Genomic DNA, 23,391 nt, shown 5'->3' on the forward strand with positions numbered 1-23,391 from the left:
TCCCAATGAAAATTTAGCATCCAGATTTAGATGTTCCGTAAGTATAAAATACACACTATATTTTGGGGGCTTCCCTGGTGGCGCAGTGGTTAAGAATCCGCCTGCCAATGCAGGGGACAAGGGTCTGAGCCCTGGTCCGGGGAAGATCCCACATGCCGTGGAGCAGCTAAGCCCGTGTGCCACAACTACTGAGCCTGCGCTCTAGAGCCTGCGAGCCACAACTGCTGAGCCCGCGAGCCACAACTACTGAAGCCCGCGCGTCTAGAGCCCATGCTCTGCAACAAGAGAAGCCACCGCCATGAGAAGCCCGTGCACCGCAACAAAGAGTAGCCCCCGCTCGCCACAACTACCTGCACTAAGCAACTAAGACCCCAAAATAAATAAATTTATAAAAGAAAACACTATATTTTGAAATCTTAATATGAAAAAATAATTTGAAATATCTAACAATTTTTATATTAAACACATGTTGAATTGATAATGTTTATATTAAGTAAAATTATTAAGATTAATCTCATCTCACCTTTCTTTTCACTTTTTTTTTTTTTTTAATTTTTTTTGGCCACACCACGCAGCTTGTGAGATTTTAGTACCAGTTCCCTGACCAGGGATTGAACCCGGGCCCACAGCAGTGAAAGCGCCGAGTCTTAACCACTGGACCGCCAGGTAATTCCCTCTTTTTGCTTTTTAAAACGTGGCTACCAGAAAATGTACACTGGCACACGTGGCCTGCACTACATTCCTACTGGGCAGCCACGCAGGTCTGAAGAGACCACTGGTGTGAAGAAGGGAGCTGGGCTCAAGCCCCCAGCTAAGGAAGGGACACGGGCCTGGGTGGAGCGGGCTTCCCTAAGGGAGGGCAGAGCTGCCTGCGTGCAGGAGGGGACCTGCTCCTGATAGGAGGAGGAGAGGAAACGATGCCTCCGTCCCATCCAGACGGCAGTGGCAGCTTCCTGCCTTTGGGGAAGGAACTGACACCCCTCCTCTGACCCACGCTCAGGACCTGAGGGCCCTCCCACCACTTTCACACGTTCTCGGAAAACCCAGGCAACAAGGTAAGTTTTTCTAAATGCCAACGGTCCGTTCTCCAGACAGGAATTCATGGCAGAGAAGTGAAGGCGCAGGTGCCACCAAGGAAGCAGATGCTCCAGGTCCCCGCGGCCTCTGCGACAGCGATGAGAACAGCTCAACGGAGCGCACCTCATGCCTGAGAAGAGGGCGCGGGCCGAGCCCCAGCCGCAGGGCGCCCCGTCAGCCGGGCCGACATACCATCATGCCAACGCCAATGGAAGCCTGGGCTCCGGCCCTGAGCCCGTCCGAGAGGTTCTCGGTCACCGACCGCCCCAGCAGGGCCGCGTCCGAGGACAGGCGGTTGATCAGCTCTCCGGTGCGCGTCTTGTCAAAGAAAGCGACCTCCTGCTTCAGAACCGAGGAAAAGAGCGAAGCTCTCAACCTATTCACGATGCGCTGACCTGCAAGGCAAAGAGCAGTGGCGTCGGCTTGGGCTCAGCCGCTAACACGCAGCCGCGCGGCCCGAGGTTGGCGCCTCTTCTGAGCCGCAGCCCCGGAGGCCTGTCTGCACCGGCTCGGGTGCGGTGGGAGCCCGGGCGCACTGAACGGCACGTGCTGGCGACCAGCACCGATCTCCTCTCGGTGCCCACAGCCCGAGGATGCCGAGGACAGGATACAGCGGTAAACGGAATGTGACCAAGAGACTTTCGTAAAGTATAACTTACAGAGAAGTTTTACAACCTTAACTTCTCAAAAGCTTAATTTTGCTTCTCCTTCGCAATCCTTTCCTGGATTTAACTTCGAATGGCAAGAACTGGTTACTTATCTACAGAGTATTTCATCAGCTAAATGGCCAGCAACCGACTCGGAGTCGGGTGTCCCGGGCTCTAGCGTCACTGTGGTGTCACCGCCTACTAACAAGCAGGCCTCACAGTTGACACCGACCACTATCAGCCGGCTCCGCCTGCAGGGGCGGCACAGCGCGGGGCACGTCCCGGCTTCTGCGGCCGCCTCACTCAAACCGCCCGGAAGGCACACAGGCGACTGCGCTCCAATTCACGGGAGAGGCAGGTTGAGCACAGAGCACATGATCTACAACAATCCCCAGCCCAGTGTTGGCCCTGCCCCCCACGCGGTGGAGGAAGAGAGGACAACATGGGGGCCGGAGCACAGGGAACCCACGAGATCCGCCCCCCCAACCCCCACCCCATGTGGCCCAGGAGGTGGGTCGTGGCACCTGACGTCTGCATGAGGTAGACGCGGACGGCGTTGGCCGCGGCGCCGCACAGGAACACGCCGCCGAGCGCCAGGGAGAGGCGGGTCAGGCTGGAGCTGTAGTCCGCAGAGGGGTTTGTGTAAATGACGTCGATTATCTTCCCCAGGAAGAAGGGGGCGGACATGGTGATGACACTGGACACCGTCAGAAACCCAACTGCAGCTGCAAAACACAAGCAACTCTCCGGTTCATCGGTGCCTCGGCCAAGGGGCAGGGTGCTGAGTTCATCACGCTTTTTCCCGAATAAACTTTTCAGAGCGTGTGATGCTCTCAGATGCTGGGAGTCTCCTCCCTTTAGCTCCTGGACCCCTGACTACAGGGAAGAACCGAGTAGTTTCTGGGGCCAGATCAGGCAGGATGACTGTAAGGGCACTGATCGTCCCCAAGTACCCAGACAAGACGGCTTTTGCTTTACCCTGGTCTGCTGCTCTCTTCTTCCCCAGGAGTAACTGACAGCTAACCACCAAAGTCCGTTCCGGCCTCCCTCCCGAGGTGATATTTTCCTACATTCGTGCTACACACGGTTATTTCCTGGCATCTAACTGTATCTTAGCTTGAAGATCAAACTATGCAGGTGAAGCTCTTGATTATGTCTAATATTTCAAAACACTCGAACCTTTGGAAAGCAGTTACGGGCAGCCATTACACATGTGATACGTTCCTTCTTAATATTATTGCTCTGGGAAATAAAGTACCAGAGTATGAGCATGATAATAAAACATGTAAGAACACAACTGTTCACACGCCTTAAAAACAAAAAAGACACAGGGCACAGTATCTTTTCAGAAAAGAAAATATCGAGAAAATCCAATTAGGAACAACATGTATCAGGTAACAACATTCCTAACAAGAGGAATGCAAATTTACACTACTACACTTTCATCTAATGACTGGCAAAGATCAAAGAGTTTGACAGCATGGTATTGGTAAAGCTGTGGGAAAAGAAGCATTTACACTGTTAGTGGGTGTGCAAACTGGTACAGTTGCAATGGCAGAGCGATGTGATCTTATCAGTCAAAACATAAATGCACATTCCCTTTCATCCACCAATTCTACCTCTAAGATTCTAACTTACAGATACACTCCCATATGTGTATGCAAAAAATGTACACTCAAGGGTGTTCATTATGACATTGCTTATCCCAGCAAAAGATTCAAAATATCCTAAACGTTCATTAATGGAGAAAAGTTAAATCAATTATGGAGCATTTATTTTATAAATATTATGCAGTCGTTAAAAAGAACGAGGTGAGTCTATACGAAGTGACATGAAGCCATCCACCAAGATACACTGTTAGTGAAAAAGCCCAGGACACAGATGTTAACATCTGTGGCACTTTTTTGCTTGTTGATTTTCAAGTTCATGAGTGCACAGAATATCTCCAGGAGAGTAACAAGAAACAAGTAACAGAGGTTCCTTCTGAAGAGTGGCATCGAGTGACTGGGGCAGGGCACGTCCCACTGTGCACCTTCTGAGTTTGGTCCCGCTTGGGGCCCAGCTAGCTCCATCACTGGAGAATCAATGTGGGTTGAGCCCTGGGGAATGGGCGCTGCCAACACCCTGCGAACAGCTTCTCTATCTGTGTCTTGCCGAATGCTCACACTTCAGTGAAAGGCTTTACTTTCACGAAACCTTAATAAAAAGAGTAGAGAACGAACTCAGTGTGAACCGGTTGTTCAGTTGGCAAACAGAGCTCTAGGAGGAATGTGAGCCTGACTTAAGTTGGGAACATTGCACACACTCTCTCCCCTCCTGGGGGTCTTCTAATGGCCTCCCCTCAAGGAGGCCTGCTCTGCAGTCCTATCTGTTAATACAGACCCAAACACAGCAGCCTCGCCCTCCATTCTCCTCCCAGCACTTCCCAACGCTTCACTTGTCTACTGTCTCTCTCCAGTAGCATAAAAGATTTCTGTCTGTTTTGTTCACTGTTGTATCCCCACTGCCTACAGGGACAGGTATGTAGGAAAAGCTCAATAAATATTTGTTGGATGAATGAACAAATAAACTGAACTTTGGCAAAGGAGGCATGAAAGCGTTATCAGAGTTCGACAACAGCCTAAAGAGAATCTTAAGATCTGGTGGCTCAGGAAGTCCGTGTGTGGCAATGACTCCTTTACCAGAGCCAGAAAGCCCATGTGACTAGCTGAAAACCCCTTTTATCACAACCGAACTGCATAACGTGAACCTAGCCAAGGGCCATTTCCTTCTGCTTTAAGACCCGGGGTCTTGTTTCAAATCGCCGTGTTCCTGATGACAGTGCTCAGAGGGACTGGAAGCCCGAAGGGTGTAGGAGGCAAGTGTAGCTCGGGTTCTGCAGGGCACGGTCGTGGCAAACGGGCTGCTCCAGAAAGCAGTGGCCTGGCGAGCCGGGGGTTAACCCGAAAGGCCTGTTTCATCTGTCATCACCAGCCAGCTTCTCTGGTCTGTTTCTTCCCTTTGGCAAATACTTCAGTAAGTGTACTGTATGCAGAGTGCCATCAAGGTCCATCTCTCCCTCCTGCCTCTAGTTTTCAAACTCAAAGTTACAACTCCAAAATAAGAACCTGTATATCATGAACACACACTAGTTCTTACACAGTAATGATAATGATTACAAAGAGAAAGGAATTGGGCTGAATCAAAATTCGTTCCAGGATCTCCCCTCTTTCCTTTTAATTAAAAAAACAAAAACAAAGAACGATTGACAGCTTGTCTTATTGCCATTTGCCTCTTTCTTCTACAAGTTGAATGTATACAAAAGTTAAATTTTTTTTTTCAGCGTTGGGTTAGCTGGATTCCTGTTAATTAAGGTTTTACTACATAGCACCATCTCGGACATTCATGAATCATGTAGATTTGCGCCACAACTATCATCTCTGATTCCTCCCCAAACCTGACAAGCCAAGTATACCATAATCCTTCTAGAAACTCTTCTCCACCTTTTCTCCATGGTTAAACATCTTGCTTGTTCCTATCCTTGCTTGACGGGTCCCAAGCAACTGTCATCTGTCTCTTGACAGGTATCTTCAAGTATCTTTCCGTTACCCTCATTCTACTGCATCACAGCGTTCAAAGAATAAGAGAAATCTCCTCCAAAAGAAAGGGGATGGAAAACCTGAAACAGAGGCTGTTGGGAGAAGGGCTGTGGCCGGTAGACAGCTCCTGGATGGACAGGTCTGGGGGGCGGAGGAGGCTCTCAAGCATGTCTATCACCACTGGATACGGGACAGATCTTTTAATGACTCGTCTGCTCACTGTGCTGGGCAGGTGCAGCTACCCCCATGTCACTCAAGTACTAAGGCACCAACCACCCACCACTCTCTGAAGCATTTGATACGCACTCTCTCCAACAATGCTTTTATCACCCTCATTTTTGTTTCCAGAGAGGAAACTCAAGCACAGAGAGGTGAGGGAGCTTGCCCAAGGTCACCCAGTTCATACACTGAAGAACCACATTCTGAGACAAAGCTTGTCTTCTCCATCTTCTCACATTCCAAGCCAAGAACACAGCAGGGGCCTCGCCTGGGGGTGAGGGCAGCCAGGGAGCAGGAAGGCTGCAGGATAAAGCTGGAACAGAGACTCTGGTGCAGAGAAGTACTGAGAAATAAAGTGGAGGCATACTAGGCTCCGGGTTCAAAAGTAGAACTGGGACTCTGCAGCAAGGCAGGCCTAAAAGGGCCTCGGGCTGGGGAGTGAGACAGTCAGATTTGCCTTTTACATGATCCACTCTGGCAGCAGAGTGAAAAGAAAGGACCTGAGGCTCCCCTGATCCAGGCGAGAGGGGAACTGGGGTGAAACGGGGAGGGGCAGAGGGGATACGGACGGTGACAAGGACTGCAGATATTTTTAAGAACTAGATTCTACAGGACCTGAGAATTTCAGATTTGGGAAGCATGTTGGGAAGGTCAGTTCTGAAGTTGGGACTGACAGGGTCAGTGCCCTACCTCTGCCATCTAGCTGTTTCACCTTGAGTGGGTCACTCAAACTCTCTGTGCCTCAGTTTCTTCATCCGTCAAATAGCAATAAAAAGAACCCCTCCCTCACAGAAATGTTGTGAGGAGAAATTACACACACACACACACACACACACACACACACACACACACACGTAAAGCCTCTGGCCCAGTGCCCAGTACCTAGTAAACAGTAAGTATCCGCTATTATCTATATTTCAGCTGTCACCGCAAGGCGTCAGGAATGACCTGTGTCCCTGCCAGCAGCTCCACTCTCTGACGGGTGGGACAGAGGAGGAAAGGAGCTTTCTGTGTCTACAGGGAACAAAGGAGTAGAGGCCCGGTGCAGGCTGGAGGCTGAGCTAGCCTGGCATCTAGCTAAGCTGGCCAGGGCAGGAGGTGAAGGGGGCTGACAGCCAGCAGGAAGAGGACGGTGAGGAAGCCTCGCGGGCTCGTGGAGTGACCTGGAGAACAAAGGTCTGGGCAAGGCCAGAGCATCGGGTGCTCCTGTCCACAGAACTTAAAATCTTCCAGCTGCCACATTTCAAAGAAACTGGTAAAATTAATTTTAATGCTGTATTTTATTTGTATATTTGGATCCAATATATCCAAAATATTAATCAACATGCGATGAACATCAAAAAGTAAAGAAAGTTCACAATTTTTTTTCCATACTAAGTCCTTTCAAAATCTGGTGTGTATTTCCGTCTTGAATCACCTCTGACTAGCACATTTCGCAGCACAGATACAGAATGTTCATGTTTTCTCTGCAACATGGTACTTCCGTAGGGCTTTCTGGAGCAGTCTCCATTGCGGAGGCTCAGCCTCACTGTCCCACCAGTGCTGTCCTTGTCAGACCCTCTGTCCCAACTTGGGCTGCAGGAAACATGCTTCGCCCTCTCCTTGCTTACCGCACCCACTGGTTTCACCACTCTGTTCATTTTGGTCACGTCACGGTCTATCTCCATAAAATGTAACTACAAATGCAGCAAAAGCTCCTGGCAGGCATCAGGTTCTGAGACCTGTCCTCTTCTCAAACCACACAGGCCCTTATCCGTGTTTAAGTGAACACTCTGGGGTGGAGGGCTGGACATGCACCTGCCACATCTGACCAGGGGCCTGCCTGCAAAGCGTGAGCAAGACAAGCTCCCCTGCACCGGGCCCGCCGCACAGAGACCCTCCATCGGCATCTCACGGCCGCCCCTCCCAACTCCTAACCCCACGCACGGCGCAGCCTGCCTCTAACTCCCTGGGAGCCCCAGCAGCCGCTTCTATCTGCCAGGCCCAGCAGGACGGCTCTGACCAGTTACCTCTTATCCCATCAGCCCACAGGGGCTCCGCAGTGAGCTCCTCCATCTTTTAAGACTCCTGTGACCAAGGTGATAAGACGAAGAATTATCAATGAAAAAAGACTGCAGAGCAACCTTGTAGGCCACAGCTGTTGGAAGATATCTGCAAGTTCCTACATAAAGTGAGACACAGGGAGGAGGGGCCGCGGAGAGCATCGAGGACTGTGGTTCCTTTAGAAGAGAAATGGAAATGACTGTTCTCAGCAGATACCTATAAACATTTCAAATGATGGACCCTGTTTTTAAAGTTTCCGACACAAATCACTTAAGACCAAAGTTTTCTGGTCACACAGTTCAGGCAGCATGCTCACCAAACTACTGAACACAGATGAAAACACTGTTATTCAAACGTACAGCGGAATTTTTGAAAAAGGATTTTTGTATTCCTTTTCCTAAAAATTAACAAATTAACATTGGAATTCCTTCTCTTCAACTCAGCTGCTTTTGGCCTCTTGATTTAAAAGTACACACACACACACACACACACACACACACACACACACACACAGGCTAAGGACTAGACACAGAAAGATGAGGCAGACAAAGCCCCTTTCCCAAGCAGCTCACAGGCCAGTGAGAGCTCCTAGCCTCAAAATTTTCTTTTAAAAGAGGAAAAAGGAAAAAAACTTTATTTCCATAAAAATACACGCACAACCAACTGAGCGATGAGATAGTTCTCTTTATACCTCAGTAATACCAAGAAGCCCCCTAAACTATAACAGTCAGTGAGAGGTATAAATCTTCCCACTCTACTGCCCTCCTCCACGGCACCAACCCGCCCTACATCACAAATAGCTCTCTAGGACTATCCTTCCTAAAGCAATGGACTTGTAACAAAAAAAGGTGGGATTCTCTCCTCTTTCAAGCCTAAGAACCTCACAAGCCCTCTTTGCAAGCCCTCATCACATGTGCAGTTTTATCTCCAGTCACATATCTTTTCATCAATGTTTCTCCCCCACTAAGCTGCAAGCCCCAGCAGGAGCGGGAACCATGCTTCTTCCTGCTCATCAGTGGAACCCAAGGGCCTAGCACACAATGAGACTCAATATTTATTAAAGAAACGAAGACTTGGAGAAGTCTCAAAACCTTTGAGATCTTACAAGGCCCTTGCATTTAAACATTTCTCCATTTATGGCTAAAATGACAAGCTATACAAAAATCTGTTTATCTGGATTTTGTTTCTAAAGATATTCTTTTTTTTTTGCGGTACGCGGGCCTCTCACTGTTGTGGCCTCTCGCGTTGCGGAGCACAGGCTCTGGACGCGCAGGCTCAGCGGCCATGGCTCACGGGCCCAGCCGCTCCGCGGCACGTGGGATCTTCCCGGACCGGGGCACGAATCCGTGTCCCCTACATCGGCAGGCGGACTCTCAACCACTGCGCCACCAGGGAAGCCCTAAAAATATTCCTTTTGATTTCTTTTTAAAAATTACTTAATTATGATTTAGTTGGGTTATGAGTCACAGTTTCTCAACACTTCTGGAGTTTACAGATCACTGATCACGACCAGTGTTGACTCTTCTGATAAGAACTTAGTAACTTCCTGCCTACCACCCAGGAGACAAAAGCAGGGGAAAAACCTGAAAACTTTACACTGCTTTGCTTCACAGAATAAAAATATTGTTGGCTGCTTAATAAACTTGCCTGAAGCACGCACATATGACAACACTGGTTTATTTGGGGCTAGGATTAATTTTACAAAGATACGGGGAAAAAACCCAGGTCATTCTGAGAACGCCAGCAAAGTAAAAATGGAACAGACCCGAAAACTGCAACACTGAGATGCTGCCCCATTTGTATAATATATACCAAGATAAGAAAACAAACATTAGCTCTGGGAGCAGATTCCCGGCGGGCCTGCCGGCTCCACACCGCTACAGCAGGCGCGCTCTGTCCGCGCTCCAGGTGGGGACGCCCAGGTAGAGGCACCCCGTCCTCCGCACCGTTTCCAGTGGCCCCGGGTCCCCCTGCCGCCACCGCAGTGACCCTCTCGGCGGCCCCGGACCTCGCGTGTGTAAGGTCGCGGTGACCGAGGGGAGGGACGGGGCCCTACCTGCCAGCCTCCGGCGCTCGGGCTGCGCCAGCCTTAGGAGCTTCTGGGCCTCCGAGCGCCCGGCAGCCACGGGCCGCTGCAGCGGGTCGTGTCCGGGGGTCGCCGCGGCCGCAGGCAAAGGCGGCTCGCGCAGCCAAGCCTCGCCCCCGGCCCGCGCGACCGCCGCTGGGCCACCGGGGAGCGCGGCGCGCGGGAGCCGGGGGACGCCGGGCCCGGCGAGCGCCCCGCACCTGGAGGGCCCGGAGGGCCGCGTCCACAGCGCCAGGAGCCGCGCCAGGCCCGCGCCGCCCGCGGGGCTGCCGGGACCCCCGCCCGGGCAGCGTCCCGCCCGGCACCGCGGGGCTCGCGCGGCTTCGCCACCCTCGAGGAGCGATGGCCCCGAGTCCCCAAGCCGCGCCGGCGCCAGGAGCGTCGGCGGCGGCCGGGTCCCGGGGGCGCGGGCGGCTGGGCCCCGCCTCAGGAGCAGCCGCAGCGGCCAGGCCGGGGGGCCGCGCATGGCGCCGTGTCCAAACCTTGCGCCTCGGTCCGCAGCCTCTCCTGTGCTCGCCGCCGCCGCTCGCCGGCTTGGACCACCGCCCCGACGCCCGCCCCATCCCGGCCCGCGCGGCCCCGCCCCGAGGCGGCGAGCCCGGCCCCGACCACCCCCGGGCGCCCCGGCCCGCAGCGCCCCCCACCGGGCAGCCCAGCGACTGGCGCGCCGCCGGAGCCGCGGTGGCTGAGGCGGAAGAAAGCGCCGCGCGCCGCTACGCCTGCGCACTGCCGCGCGGGGAGCAGTTTCGCCCTCCTCTGCCCCTCCGGAAGAACCTGGGAGCGGCGCGGGCCCTTTCTCACGCCCGCGCACGGCGGAGCGCGCAGGCGCGATCACACGGGCCCGGCGCCTGAAAGAGGCGGGCGGACAGCGCGCTGCGGCAGTGCGCGGGCCTGGGGACCGGTGTGCGGGACGGGCTTGGCGGTGAGTGAAACTTGGGTCTCTGAGAAGGAAGGGGTCATCTCATAACGTGGACAGACGTGCGGGAGCGGACGTGGCCCGGGCGCGCCGGCCGCTCCGAGTAAGGCCGGGCAGAACGCGCAGTGTTTTAATACCCGAGCGCGGAAAGGAGGAGGGGAGGGTCTAAACCCACTGGGACGCGGAGACTTCACGGCAGGGTGTCTGTACCCCGGAGCCTGGTCCTTATCTAAGAGTCGTGGTTCGGGAAGGTGGATAGCTTTTTGTTGACTCGTCAGTATTTTAAAGGCCGGGACTCGGGTGAGGCCAGTGAGAGGCAATTGCCTCAGTTGCAGTATTTATGGATTCGAAAAAAAAAGTCAATAATCAAGATAAGTATTTTAGTTAAAAAAATTTTAAAGGCCAAAATTAATGCAAAAAACCCCATAATGAACAATATATCAAAATATCAAATGCAGGATCTGCCCCCGCACTTGTACGAGCCCACCTCTCTCTCCTCACCTTGATCCCAGCCCTGGAAGCTTTATTTCCAAAATCAAGCAGTTATAGGCTTTGTTTGCCAATTTGTTTGTTTAATTTTTTTTTGCGTTAAAATACCGTTGATCTTGATTACTGGGGCTATTTAGGGTTCCCCTAAATTTTGCCCCTAGGAGAGTGCCTCACTTACCGCCCCCTACTTGGGGCCCTGGTAGATAAGGACTGTAGGACTTTTGAGGAGAAGTACCCATAATGGAAAGATAATGCGGGATTAAATCGCACTCTAAATGCCCCTGTGAAGACAGCAGGAAGCATGCCATCCTCTAAATTCCAACCTCTGAGAGCCAGGGGGTCATGGAGTCCTCCCAGGTTACCTTAGGTCAGCCTCTCCCTGGTGTCTGCATTCTAGAATGCAAGCTGTGATTGAAGCTGACACTGCTGATTTATGAGTAGGTATGTCCTACTGGGAAAGATTTTGTTAGGTGACTTCTGCAAACAAGAGAGATACAGTGCCTCATACCCCACGTCATGTCAGAGAATGACCTTCCCAGTTGGAGAGAAAGTGACAATTTTAACTCAAATCTAATCTTCCTCTTCTTTTCTGTTTCCTACTTTCCAGAAAACTGCTGCTGCTGATCGCTGGGGAAGGCAGGCCTTTGCTTTCTGCCTTCCCTGGAATGAAGTCTGCCAGGCCTTTTCAACCAGCAATCTCTGGGGCCTGGAGTCAAAAGAAAAATACCTCAAGTGTAGCTGATGAAAAAACCAAAACTCTCTGTGTTGCTTGCATTTCTAACAGTCAGCTGATAATATGAAAATTATCCCTGACAAAACTGTCATGCTTAAAAAAAAAAAAAAAACCCCACCCAGCTATCATATGATATTCAAGGCAAGAATTTTTTTATTTACTAGCAAAGAATCTAAAGAAAACGTCCATGGCTCTTTAAAAAAAATACAATGGGGGAATGGAGCAGGGAATAATAATTGGCTGAAGGCTCATCTGGACTTATATAGTCATCACACCAAAAAAAAAAAAAAAACTATGGCCTGCTCTAAATATATATATTCAATATATATTGGCAATTTTATATATATGTGTATGTGTGTATGTGTGTGTATTCCCATTTTAAAATAAGGATAACTTCTCACTGCCTTTTTAGAAGTCAGGATGAAATTCCTTGGCCACTGAAAAGGGCAAGAAATGCTCTAAGGTGAGTTTGGGAAAGAAGGAATAAAACCACTTAGATGTGAGTGGATTAGTAGTACAAAATTCCTCAGGAAAGCAAGGAAAGGCTGCACATTAATTCTGAGACAACAAGCAGAAGTTCAGATGCTACCCACAGCGAGACAGAAAGGGCTCTCTGCAGAGGGGTGACTGAACCAAGTAGTAAAATCTGGCCCTTGGTGAATAGATACTTAATAGGTTAGGCGGCCAATAGGTGTCGAATTCAAAAAGGATGTCTTTTGGCTGAAACTTGAGATCAGTTGAGACTACTTCAGGAACAGCTCCACGTGTGGGTCCTTGTCGCTCTCAAAGGGCGACAAGGTGGACAACAGGAGGGGGGCCCCCCTCAGAGCACAATAGCACGGGAAGCAGACAGAAGTCTCCCCGGCCTGCAGTCTGATCTGTGATCTAATGGGGGATCATTTGACCCTTCTTAGTTCATTTCTTTTTCTTTGCAGCTTGCAGCTCATCCTGTCAGGGACAGAGTGGCAGGGTGATGGCTGAAGGTGGAGCATGCAGTTCAGTGAATCACAAACGAAAGGACTAGGATCCACGTGGGGCAGAAGTGCTTTGTAAGTTCCTCTGAAATTAAGCTTTTGGTAAGTCATCCACCCTGTGCTTACAGCAAATGCCGATATGGCTCAGGCAGGCTAATGCAATGTATGTAGAAGGTGTCAGCCTCTTTGGCTTTTACCTTGTCTCTCTCACCTTCTCCCAAAAGATTCTAGAGAAAGGTTGTTATGGGTTAAATTGTGTCCCTCCAAAAAAGGTATGTTGAAATCCTAAACCCCAGTACTTCAGAATGGGATCTTACTTGGAAATAGAGTTATTGCAGATACAGTTCAGATGAGGTCATTTTGGAGATGGAGTAGGGTGTCCTTGTAAGAAGGTGGCCATGTGAAGACAGAGACACACGGGGAAAATGCCACATGATGACAAAGGCAGAGATGGCAGTTATACAGCTGCAAGCCAAGGAACACCAAAGATGGCCAACAAATCACCAGAAACTGCCAACAGGCAAGGAGGGATTCCCTACAGGTTTCAAAGGGAGCGTGGCCCTCCAAAACCTTGATTTCAGAATTCTACCCTCTAGAGCCATGAGACAATAAATTTGTTTTAACACCCGGTTTGTTTTTGTTTTATTAAGGTAGCTCTGGGAAAGTAGTACAAAGGTCAGTATCTCATCTGATACTGCAACACATGCTCACTATTTGTCCACTTACTATGTTTGGCCAAAAAAGCAACTGAGTTATTCAGGCTACTTTATTTATTTATTTTTAAAAAATATTTATCTATTTATTTATTTGGTTGCACTGGGTCTTAGTTGTGGCACGTGGGCTCCTTAGTTGTGGCATGCAAACTCTTAGTTGCGGCATGCATGTGGGATCTAGTTCCCTGACAATGGATGGAACCCGGGCCCCCCCGCACTGGGAGAACAGAGTCCTAGCCACTGCGCCACCAGGGAAGTCCTTATTCAGGCTAAATAGTCAATTTGCAGATCACATCTGGTACAATGCTTAACTTTATTTTACCAAAAAGTATGTTCAGCAGCTGTCCAGATTTCAGGCTACACAAAGAACCTTGCATGATCTAATGAAATGTAGCTCGGGACTGTTCCACAAAAGACAGCATAAATGAAACTAGACGGTGCACCTGATTCTATGCTCTTTATAACATTTAGGTATGGCATTTTTTCTTATGTTAAGAGGCTGAGGTTGTACCCAGATATACAGAAAAAGTACCCATACCCTATTACTTTTCTCATTCAGTTCTAGTTTCACCTCATGCTTAAAGATGCAAGGTTGACTGCAGGGTATGTGATAACTGTATTTTTCGATCCAAAATATAAGATCTTAAAACCATTGTTCCCATTCCAATTTGTAGATTTCTAACTATAAAATTAGGTTCAGACCTAATAGAAAAATGGGCAAAGAAAATGAACAGGCACTTCACCCAAAAGGAAATTCAAATGGCTCAGACATATTAAAAAAAAGAAAAAAAAGGTGCTCTATCTAATTTATAATGAGACACGAAAATTAAAATGACAAGCAGATACCCTATTCCTTTAACAATTTAGTGACGATCAAAAAGTTCAACTATATTGTATTGATGAGAGTGAGGTATAAAAATAGGAAAGGCTGATGTAAATTGCCACAGTAGTTCTGGAAAGCTCTTATATCTATTAAAAATTTAAATGCATATATCCTTTGATCCTGCAGATGCCCCCAGGATTTAAAAAAATAGACTTTTATTTTCCTGGAGCAGTTTTATGTTCACAGCAAAATTGAGTGGAAAGTACAGAGAGTTCCCATGGACCCCTTTTTCCTACACACAGCACAGCCCCCTAACCACCACACCCCCACCAGACGGGACATTTGTTACAATGGATGAACCTACGTTGATGCATCATCATCACCCAGAGTCCATAGCAAACATTAGGGTTTGCTCTTGCTGCTGTACATGCTATGGATTTTAACAGGTGTATAATGACATGTATCCACCGTAACAGTATCATAGAGAGTATTTTCAGTGCTCTGAAAATCCCCTGTGCTTTGCCTATTCATCCCTCCCTCCCTCCAACCCCCTACAACCACTGATCTTTTTACTGTCTCCATAGTTTTGCCTTTTCCAGAATTCCATATAATATAGTTGGAATCATACAGCATGTAGCATTTCAGTTTATCTTCTTTCACTTATAATATACATTTAAGTTTCCTCCATGACTTTTCATGGCTTGATAGTTCATTTCTTTTTATTATTGACTAATATTCCATTGCCTGGATGTACCACAGTTTATTAATCTATTCACCTAGTGAAGGACATCTTGGTTGCTTCCTAATTTTGACAATTATGAATAAAGCTGCTATAAACATCTGTGGGCAGTTTTCTGTGTGGATGTAAGTTTTCAACTCCTTTGGGTAAACACAAAGGAGCACCACTGTTGGATCTTAGTTTTGTAAGAAACTGCCAAACTTCCTTCCAAAGTGTCTGTATATTTTGCGTTCCCACCAGCAATGAATGGGAGTTCCTGTTGCTCCACATCCTCGTCAGCATTTGGTGTTTTGGATTTTAGTCAGTGTTTTGGATTTTAGCCATTCTAATAGGCGTGTCACTTCTAGGAATTTAGGCTATATATATACTCCCACATGTGTGGAATGATAAATATGTACCAAATATTTATTACAGTATTGTTTATAATAGCAAGACTGTAAATTACAGTCCAGCATTAGGGCATTAGTTAAATAAATTGAGGTACATTCATGCAATGGAAGACCATGCAGTCTTCAAAAAAATGAGGCAGCTCTACATGCACCAGTTTGGAACCATACCCTAGATGTACAATGAAAATAGCAAGGTGCAGGGCTGCATGTATAATATAGTGTATTTGTGTAAAAATATATACATATAAATACACTGACAAAAAATATAAATACACTAATATTCATATATTCATAGAATATATTTGGAAGGATACACAAGTAACAGTGGTTGCCTCTGGGGAGAAGTGAATGGGGTATAAGGGTAAGTGTCCTGTAACTTGGATTTTTCACCATTATTCAAAAATCAGTTAAAACTATTGACTAAGAAAACAAAGATAAGAAAAAAAAGGAAGAAGAAAATTTTTAAAATAGCAAAAGATTACCTAAAAGCAAAATATGGGGGAGTTCCCTGGTGGTCTGGTGGTTAGGATTTGGTGCTTTCACTGCCGTGGCCAGGGTTCAGTCCCTGGTTGAGGAACTGAGATCCCGCAAGCCATGCAGTGTGGCCATAAATAAATAAATAAATAAATAAAAATAAAAAAACAATCTCCATCATTGTCTATAAAAATAGATAAAGAACCCGCAGCCACTTGAGAAAATTAATGGAGAATGGTCAATTCTGAGACATTGTGGTAGATTAGACCTTAAAGATACAGAAAAAATTCTTGGGCTTCCCTGGTGGCGCAGTGGTTGAGAGTCTGCCTGCCGATGCAGGGGACGCGGGTTCGTGCCCCGGTCCGGGAAGATCCCATATGCCTAGGAGCGGCTGGGCCCGTGAGCCATGGCATGGCCGCTGAGCCTGCGCGTCTGGAGCCTGTGCTCCGCAATGGGAGAGGCCACAACAGTGAGAGGCCCGCATACTGCAGAAAAAAAATAATAATAAAAAAAATTCTCAAAGCCTCCAGGCCAAAGGGTTAAATAACTAGCAAGGGCAAGAGAACTAGACAGACTTCAGACTTCTCCAAAGTAACACACAAAGTAAGGCAACCATGGAGCAGCACAGAAAAGAAAAGTATGAACTAAAGATTTTAGTCTGTATTAGTTGCCTAGGGCTATCATAACAAATTACCAAACTTGGTGGCTTAAAACAATGGACATTTATTCTCTCAGAGTTCTGGAGGCCAGAAGTCTGAAATCAAGGTGTTGGCAGAATTGGTTTCTTCTGGTGGCTCCGAGGGACAATCTGTTGTTCCATGCCTCACTCCTAGCTGCCAGTGGGTGCCAGCAACTCTCGACATTCTTGGCTTGTAGCTGCATAACTACAGTCTGTCTCTGTCTTCACATGGTCTTCCCCTCTGTGTCTCTGTTTAAAATCTCACCCTCTTTTCTCTAGAAGAACACCAGCCATTGCATTTCAGGTCCATCCTAAATCAAGGATACTCTCATCCCAAGATTTGCAGATAATTATATCTGCAAAAACCCAATTTCCAAATAAGTTGATGCACAGGTACCAGGGGTTAGCACTTGAATATCTCTTTCTCTCTCTTTTTTTTTTGTTTTTTGGCGGTACGTGGGCCTCTCACTGTTGTGGCCTCTCCCGTTGCGGAGCACAGGCTCCGGACGCGCAGGCTTAGCGGCCATGGCTCACAGGCCCAGCCGCTCTGTGGCATGTGGGATCTTCCCGGACCGGGGCACGAACCCGCGTCCCCTGCATTGGCAGGCGGACTCTCAACCACTGCGCCACCAGGGAAGCCCTCTCTCTTTTTTTTTGATGTTAATTTATTTATTCGGCTGTACCGGGTCTTAGTTGCAGCACGCGGGATCTTTATTTGTGGCATGTGAACTCTTAGTTGCTGTATATGGGATCTAGTTCCCTGGCCAGGGGTCAAACCTGGGCCCCCTGCATTGGGAGGGCGGAGTCTTAGACACTGGACCACCAGGGAAGTCCCTTGAACATCTCTCTTTGTGGGACACTATTCAACCCACTATATTCTCCTTCAAGTATCAAGACTATAGAAAAATTGATTTGAACGTGCAAAAGCTTGGGAAAAACAGAGTTTATGAGCCCCACTTGAAGAGTCTGTTAGAGGATGAACTTCAACTAAGTGATGTTGGGGAAAACTTTTATAAAGCCAGTATAATGTTGATACTGATTCCTGATTAAAATAATACAGAAACAATTACAGACTGATGTCACTTACGATTATCAAGGCTAAGATACTTTATTATTTGTTAGGGCTGCCTGAACAAAATATTATAGACTGGGTGGCTTAAACAGCAGACATTTATTTTCTCACAGTCCTGGAGGCTGAAAGTCCAAGATAAGGTGAGAGCAGGTTTTGTTTCTTCTGAGGCCTCTCTCCTTGGCTTGCAGATGGCCACCTTCTCCTTGAGTCTGCACACGGCCTTTCTTTTGTATGCATGCCTGTCTTGGTCCAAATGTCTTCTTCTTATAAGAAAACCAGTCACATTGGATTGAGACCCACCCTAAAGACCTCATTTTAACTTAATTACCTCTTCAAAGACCCTATCTCCAAACACAGTCACATTCTGAGGTACTGTAGCTTAGGACTTCAACATTTTAGGTAGACACAATTCAGCAGACAGATACTAAACAAAGTATTAGTAAACAGAATGTACCAGCACATTAAGGAAATAATGCATCATGTCCAAATACAATTTAATCCTAAATACAAGGTTGGTTCAATATTTGGAAATATTAATGAATATAGTACAATTGACCCTTGAGTAACATGCGGGTTAGGGGCACCAACCCTCTGTGCAGTTAAAAAATCTAAGAATAATTTATAGTTGGCCCTTGGTATACATAGTTTATCCATTATCTGAAGATCCTCTGTATCCCCAGCTCTACATTTGAGGATTCAACCGATCGTGGGTTGTGCAGTACTATAGTATTTACTATTGAAAACAATTTGAGTATAAGTGGACCCACACAGTTCAAACCCATGTTGCTCAAGGGTCAACTGTATATACCATATTAACAGATTTAAGGAGAAAAATAATATCATCTCTCTAGATTTTGAAAAATCATTGACAAAATTCAACTCCTGTTCCTACTCATATATATGTCGTATATCATAGCTCTAAACTACCATCTACTTAGAGGGGAAATACTAGAGGCATTTCTATTAAGATCAGGAACAGGAAAAGGATGCCCATTATGTACATTACTACTTAACATTGTATTGATACTAGAGGTATTAACCAATGCTAATTATAAAAGGAGACAGGAGAATTGGTAAAAAAAAAAAAAATGCAGATGATATGATAGTAACCCTAAATAGCCTCAGAGAATCAAAATTAAAGCTGACTCAACAAAAAGTTTCATTAAGATAGCAAAATATTGTACAATATCAGCATACAAAAAATAAGAGGGGCTTCCCTGGTGGCACAGTGGTTAAGAATCCGCCTGCCAATGCAGGAAACACGGGTTCGAGCCCTGGTCCAGGAAGATCCCACATGCTGCAGAACAACTAAGCCTGTGCGCCACAACTACTAAGCCTGCTCTCTAAAGCCTGTGAGCCACAACCACTGAACCCTTGTGCCACAACTACTGAAGCCTGCGTGCCTAGACCCCGCGCTCTGCAACAAGAGAAGCCACCGCAATGAGAAGCATATGCATGCAACAAAGAGTAGCCCCCGCTCGCCACAACTGGAGAAAGCCCGTGTGCAGCAACGAAGACCGAATGCAGCCAAAAATAAAGAAATAAATTTCTTAAAAGAAAAAGAGGCTTCAGATACACAATTGCCATTTAGAAAATATAATATAGAAAATGTATTTAGGAATAAACATAAAAACGTGCAAAATTTATATGGGGATACTTTGAAACACTTCTAAAAGATACAACAGTGAATTTTAAACAAATGGAAAAATATCCAGTGTTCTTAGATGGAACATCTCAGTATCATAAACACTTTAGTTCTCTATAAGTTAATTTATGAATTTAACATGACCTCAATAAAAATACCACTAAATCTTTTCTAGGACCTAATCAATTTGATACTGAAGTTCATGTAGAAAAATAAACATACAACTAGGAAAACATGGCCAAAATATATGAAAAAGTACTGACCTTACCTAGTAATTAAGTGCAAATTAAAGCCATGAGATACCAGTCTCTCCCTACTAAATAAACCAGTTGCATTAACCAATATATTAAATGAACCAAGATATTTAAAACAAGTATTTACTTTATAGCACAGGGAACTATATTCAGTATCTTGTAACAACCTATAATGGAAAAGAATCTGAAAAACAACATTTACATATATAATGTTTTAATGTTTTTTGTTTGTTTGTTTGGTTTTTTTTGCGGTATGCGGCCCTCTCACTGTTGTGGCCTCTCCCGTTGCGGAGCACAGGCTCCGGACGCACAAGCTCAGCGGCCATGGCTCACGGGCCTAGCCACTCCGTGGCATCTGGGATCTTCCCGGACCAGGGCACGAACCCATGTCCCCTGCATTGGCAGGCGGACTCTCAACCACTGCGCCACCAGGGAAGCCCTAATGCTTTAAATTTTTAATCTTTTAAAATTTTAGAATTAAAAAAATTTTTTTAATTTAAATTTTTTTTCTTTTCTTTTTATAAACATCTTTATTGGAGTATAAGTGCTTTACAATGGTGTGTTAGTTTCTGCTTTATAACAAAGTGAATCAGTTATACATATACATATGTTCCCATATCTCTTCCCACTTGCGTCTCCCTCCCTCCCACCCTCCCTATCCCACCCCTCTAGGTGGTCACAAAGCACCGAGCTGATCTCCCTGTGGTATGCGGCCGCTTCCCACTAGCTATCTGTTTTACGTTTGGTAGTGTATATATGTCCATGCCACTCTCTCACATTGTCACAGCTTACCCTTCCCCCTCCCCGTATCCTCAAGTCCGTTCTCTAGGAGGTCTGCATCTTTATTCCCGTCTTGCCCCTAGGTTCTTCATGACTACTTTTTTAGATTCCATATATATGTGTTAGCATACGGTATTTGTTTTTCTCTTTCTGACTTACTTCACTCTGTATGACAGTCTCTAGGTCCATCCACCTCATTACAAATAACTCAGTTTTGTTCCTTTTTATGGCTGAGAAATACTCCATTATATATATGTGCTACACCTTCTTTATCCATTCATCTGTTGATGGACACTTCGGTTGCTTCCATGTCCTGGCTATTGTAAATAGAGCTGCAATGAACATTTTGGTACATGATTCTTTTTGAATTATGGTTTCCTCAGGGTATATGCCCAGTAGTGGGATTGCTGGGTCGTATGGTAGTTCTATTTTTAGTTTTTTAAGAAACCTCCATACCATTCTCCATAGTGGCTGTATCAATTTACATTCCCACCAACAGTGCAAGAGGGTTCCTTTTTCTCCACACCCTCTCTAGTATTTATTATTTGTAGATTTCTTGATGATGGCCATTCTGACTGGTGTGAGGTGATACCTCATTGTAGCTTTGATTTGCATTTCTCTAATGATTAGTGATGTTGAGCATCTTTTACTGTGTTTGTTGGCCATCTTTACGTCTTCTTTGGAGAAATTTCTATTTAGGTCTTCTGCCCATTTTTGGATTGGGTTTTTGTTTTTTTGATATTGAGCTGCATGAGCTGCTTTTATATTTTGGAGATTAATCCTTAGTCAGTTGCTTCATTTGCAAATATTTTCTCCCATTTGAGGGTTGTCTTTTCATCTTGTTTATGGTTTCCTTTGCTGTGCAAAAGCTTTTAAGTTTCATTAGGTCCCATTTGTTAATTTTTGTTTTTATTTCCATTTCTCTAGGAGGTGGGTCAAAAAGGATCTTGCTGTGATTTATGTCTTAGAGTGTTCTGCCTATGTTTTCGTCTAAGAGTTTGATGGTGTCTGGCCTTACATTTAGGTCTTTAATCCATTTTGAGTTTATTTTTGTGTATGGTGTTAGGGAGTGTTCTAATTTCATTCTTTTACATGTAGCTGTCTAGTTTTCCCAGCACCACTAATTGAAGAGGTTGTCTTTTCTCCACTGTATATTCTTGTCTCCTTTATCAAACATAAGGTGACCATATGTGCGTGGGTTTATCTCTGGGTTTTCTATCCTGTTCCATTTATCTATCTTTCTGTTTCTGTGCCAGTTCCATACTGTCTTGATTACTGTAGCTTTGTAGTATAGCCTGAAGTCAGGGAGCCTGATTCCTCCAGCTCCGTTTTTCTTTCTCAAGATTGCTTTGGCTATTTGGGGTCTTTTCTGTTTCCATGCAAATTGTGAAATTTTTTGTTCTAGTTCTGTGAAAAATGCCAGTGGTAGTTTGATAGGGATTGCATTGAATCTGTAGATTGCTTTGGGTAGTAGAGTCATTTTCACAATGTTGATTCTTCCAATCCAAGAACATGGTATAGCTCTCCATCTATTTGTATCATCTTTAATTTCTTTTCTCAGTATCTTATAATTTTCTGCATACAAGTCTTTTGTCTCCTTAAGTAGGTTTATTCCTAGATATTTTATTATCTTTGCTGCAATGGTAAATGGGAGTGTTTTCTTAATTTCACTTTCAGATTTTTCATCATTAGTGTATAGGAATGCAAGAGATTTCTGTGCATTAATTTTGTATCCTGCTACTTTACCAAATTCATTGATTAGCTCTAGTAGTTTTCTGGTAGTATCTTTAGGATTCTCTATGTATAGTATCATGTCATCTGCAAACAGTGACAGCTTTACTTCTTCTTTTCCGATTTGGATTCCTTTTATTTCCTTTTCTTCTCTGATTGCTGTAGCTAAAACTTCCAAAACTATGTTGAATAAGAGTGGTGAGAGTGGGCAACCTTGTCTTGTTCCTGATCTTAGTGGAAATGCTTTCAGTTTTTCACCATTGAGGACGATGTTGGCTGTGGGTTTGTCATATATGGCCTTTATTATGTTGGGGAAAGTTCCCTCTATGCCTAATTTCTGGAGGGTTTTTAATCATAAATGGGTGTTGAATTTTGTCGAAAGCTTTCTCTGCATCTATTGAGATGATCATATGGTTTTTCTCCTTCAGTTTGTTAGTATGGTGGATCACATTGATTGTTTTGCGTATATTGAAGAACTCTGCATTCCTGGGATAAACCCCACTTGATTATAGTTTATGATCCTTTTAATGTGCTGTTGGATTCTGTTTGCTAGTATTTTGTTGAGGATTTTTGCATCTATGTTCATTAGTGATATTGGCCTGTAGTTTTCTTTCTTTGTGACATCTTTGTCTGGTTTTGGTATCAGAGTGATGGTGGCCTCGTAGAATGAGTTTGGGTGTGTTCCTCCCTCTGCTATATTTTGGAAGAGTTTGAGAAGGATAGGTTTTAGCTGTTCTCTAAATGTTTCATAGAATTCACCTGTGAGGCCAAATGGTCCTGGGCTTTTGTTTGTTGGAAGATTTTTAATCACAGTTTCGATTTCAGTGCTTGTGATTGGTCTGGTCATATTTTCTGTTTCTTCCTGGTTCAGTCTCGGAAGGTTGTGCATTTCTAATAATTTGTCCATTTCTTCCAGGTTGTCCATTTTATTAGCATATAGCTGCTTGTAAAAATCTCTCATGATCCTTTGTATTTCTGCAGTGTCAGTTGTTACTTCTCCTTTTTCATTTCTAATTCTATTGATTTGAGTCTTCTCCCTTTTTTTTCTTGAGAAGTCTGGCTAATGGTTTATCAATTTTCTCAAAGAACCAGCTTTTAGTTTTATTGATCTTTGGTATCGTTTCCTTCATTTCTTTTTCATTTATTTCTGCTCTGATCTTTATGATTTCTTTCCTTCTGCTAACTTTGGGTTTTTTTTGTTCTTCTTTCTCTAATTGCTTTAGGTGTTAGGTTAGGTTCTTTTTTTGAGATGTTTCTAGTTTATTAAGGTAGGATTGTATTGCTATAAACTTCCCTCTTAGAACTGCTTTTTCTGCATCCCATAGGTTTT

At 45.7% G+C, this 23,391-nt stretch overlaps 1 protein-coding gene and 1 long non-coding RNA gene across 5 annotated transcripts in view; one reads left to right on the forward strand and one right to left on the reverse strand.

Moving 5' to 3' along the window:
• ABCB10 (ATP binding cassette subfamily B member 10) overlaps positions 1–10,270 on the reverse strand; it is a 32,428-nt gene extending 22,158 nt beyond the window's left edge. Inside the window, exons 1-3 of one of the 3 annotated variants that reach the window (XM_032608266.1) lie at positions 10,133–10,270; positions 2,249–2,449; positions 1,270–1,472 (exon numbers count right to left, since the gene is read on the reverse strand). In XM_032608266.1, coding sequence (XP_032464157.1) covers positions 1,270–1,472; positions 2,249–2,411 — 366 coding nt within the window. In that variant the 5' untranslated portion in view covers positions 2,412–2,449; positions 10,133–10,270. Of the gene's footprint in view, positions 1–1,269; positions 1,473–2,248; positions 2,450–9,620 lie in introns of all 3 variants that reach the window. The other 2 variants (XM_032608265.1, XM_032608263.1) reach the window with 2 other exon arrangements.
• A 153-nt stretch (positions 10,271–10,423) lies between these two features.
• LOC116741823 overlaps positions 10,424–23,391 on the forward strand; it is a 30,593-nt gene continuing 17,625 nt past the window's right edge. The window contains exons 1-3 of one of the 2 annotated variants that reach the window (XR_004346277.1): positions 10,424–10,572; positions 12,724–12,864; positions 18,908–18,967. This is a non-coding gene — a long non-coding RNA (uncharacterized LOC116741823). Of the gene's footprint in view, positions 10,573–12,723; positions 12,865–18,907; positions 18,968–23,391 lie in introns of those variants that run through there. The other variant, XR_004346276.1, reaches the window with a different exon arrangement.

Source organism: Phocoena sinus, chromosome 16 (genome assembly GCF_008692025.1).
Source record: "Phocoena sinus isolate mPhoSin1 chromosome 16, mPhoSin1.pri, whole genome shotgun sequence".
In the NCBI taxonomy this organism is placed as follows: Eukaryota; Metazoa; Chordata; class Mammalia; order Artiodactyla; family Phocoenidae; genus Phocoena; species Phocoena sinus.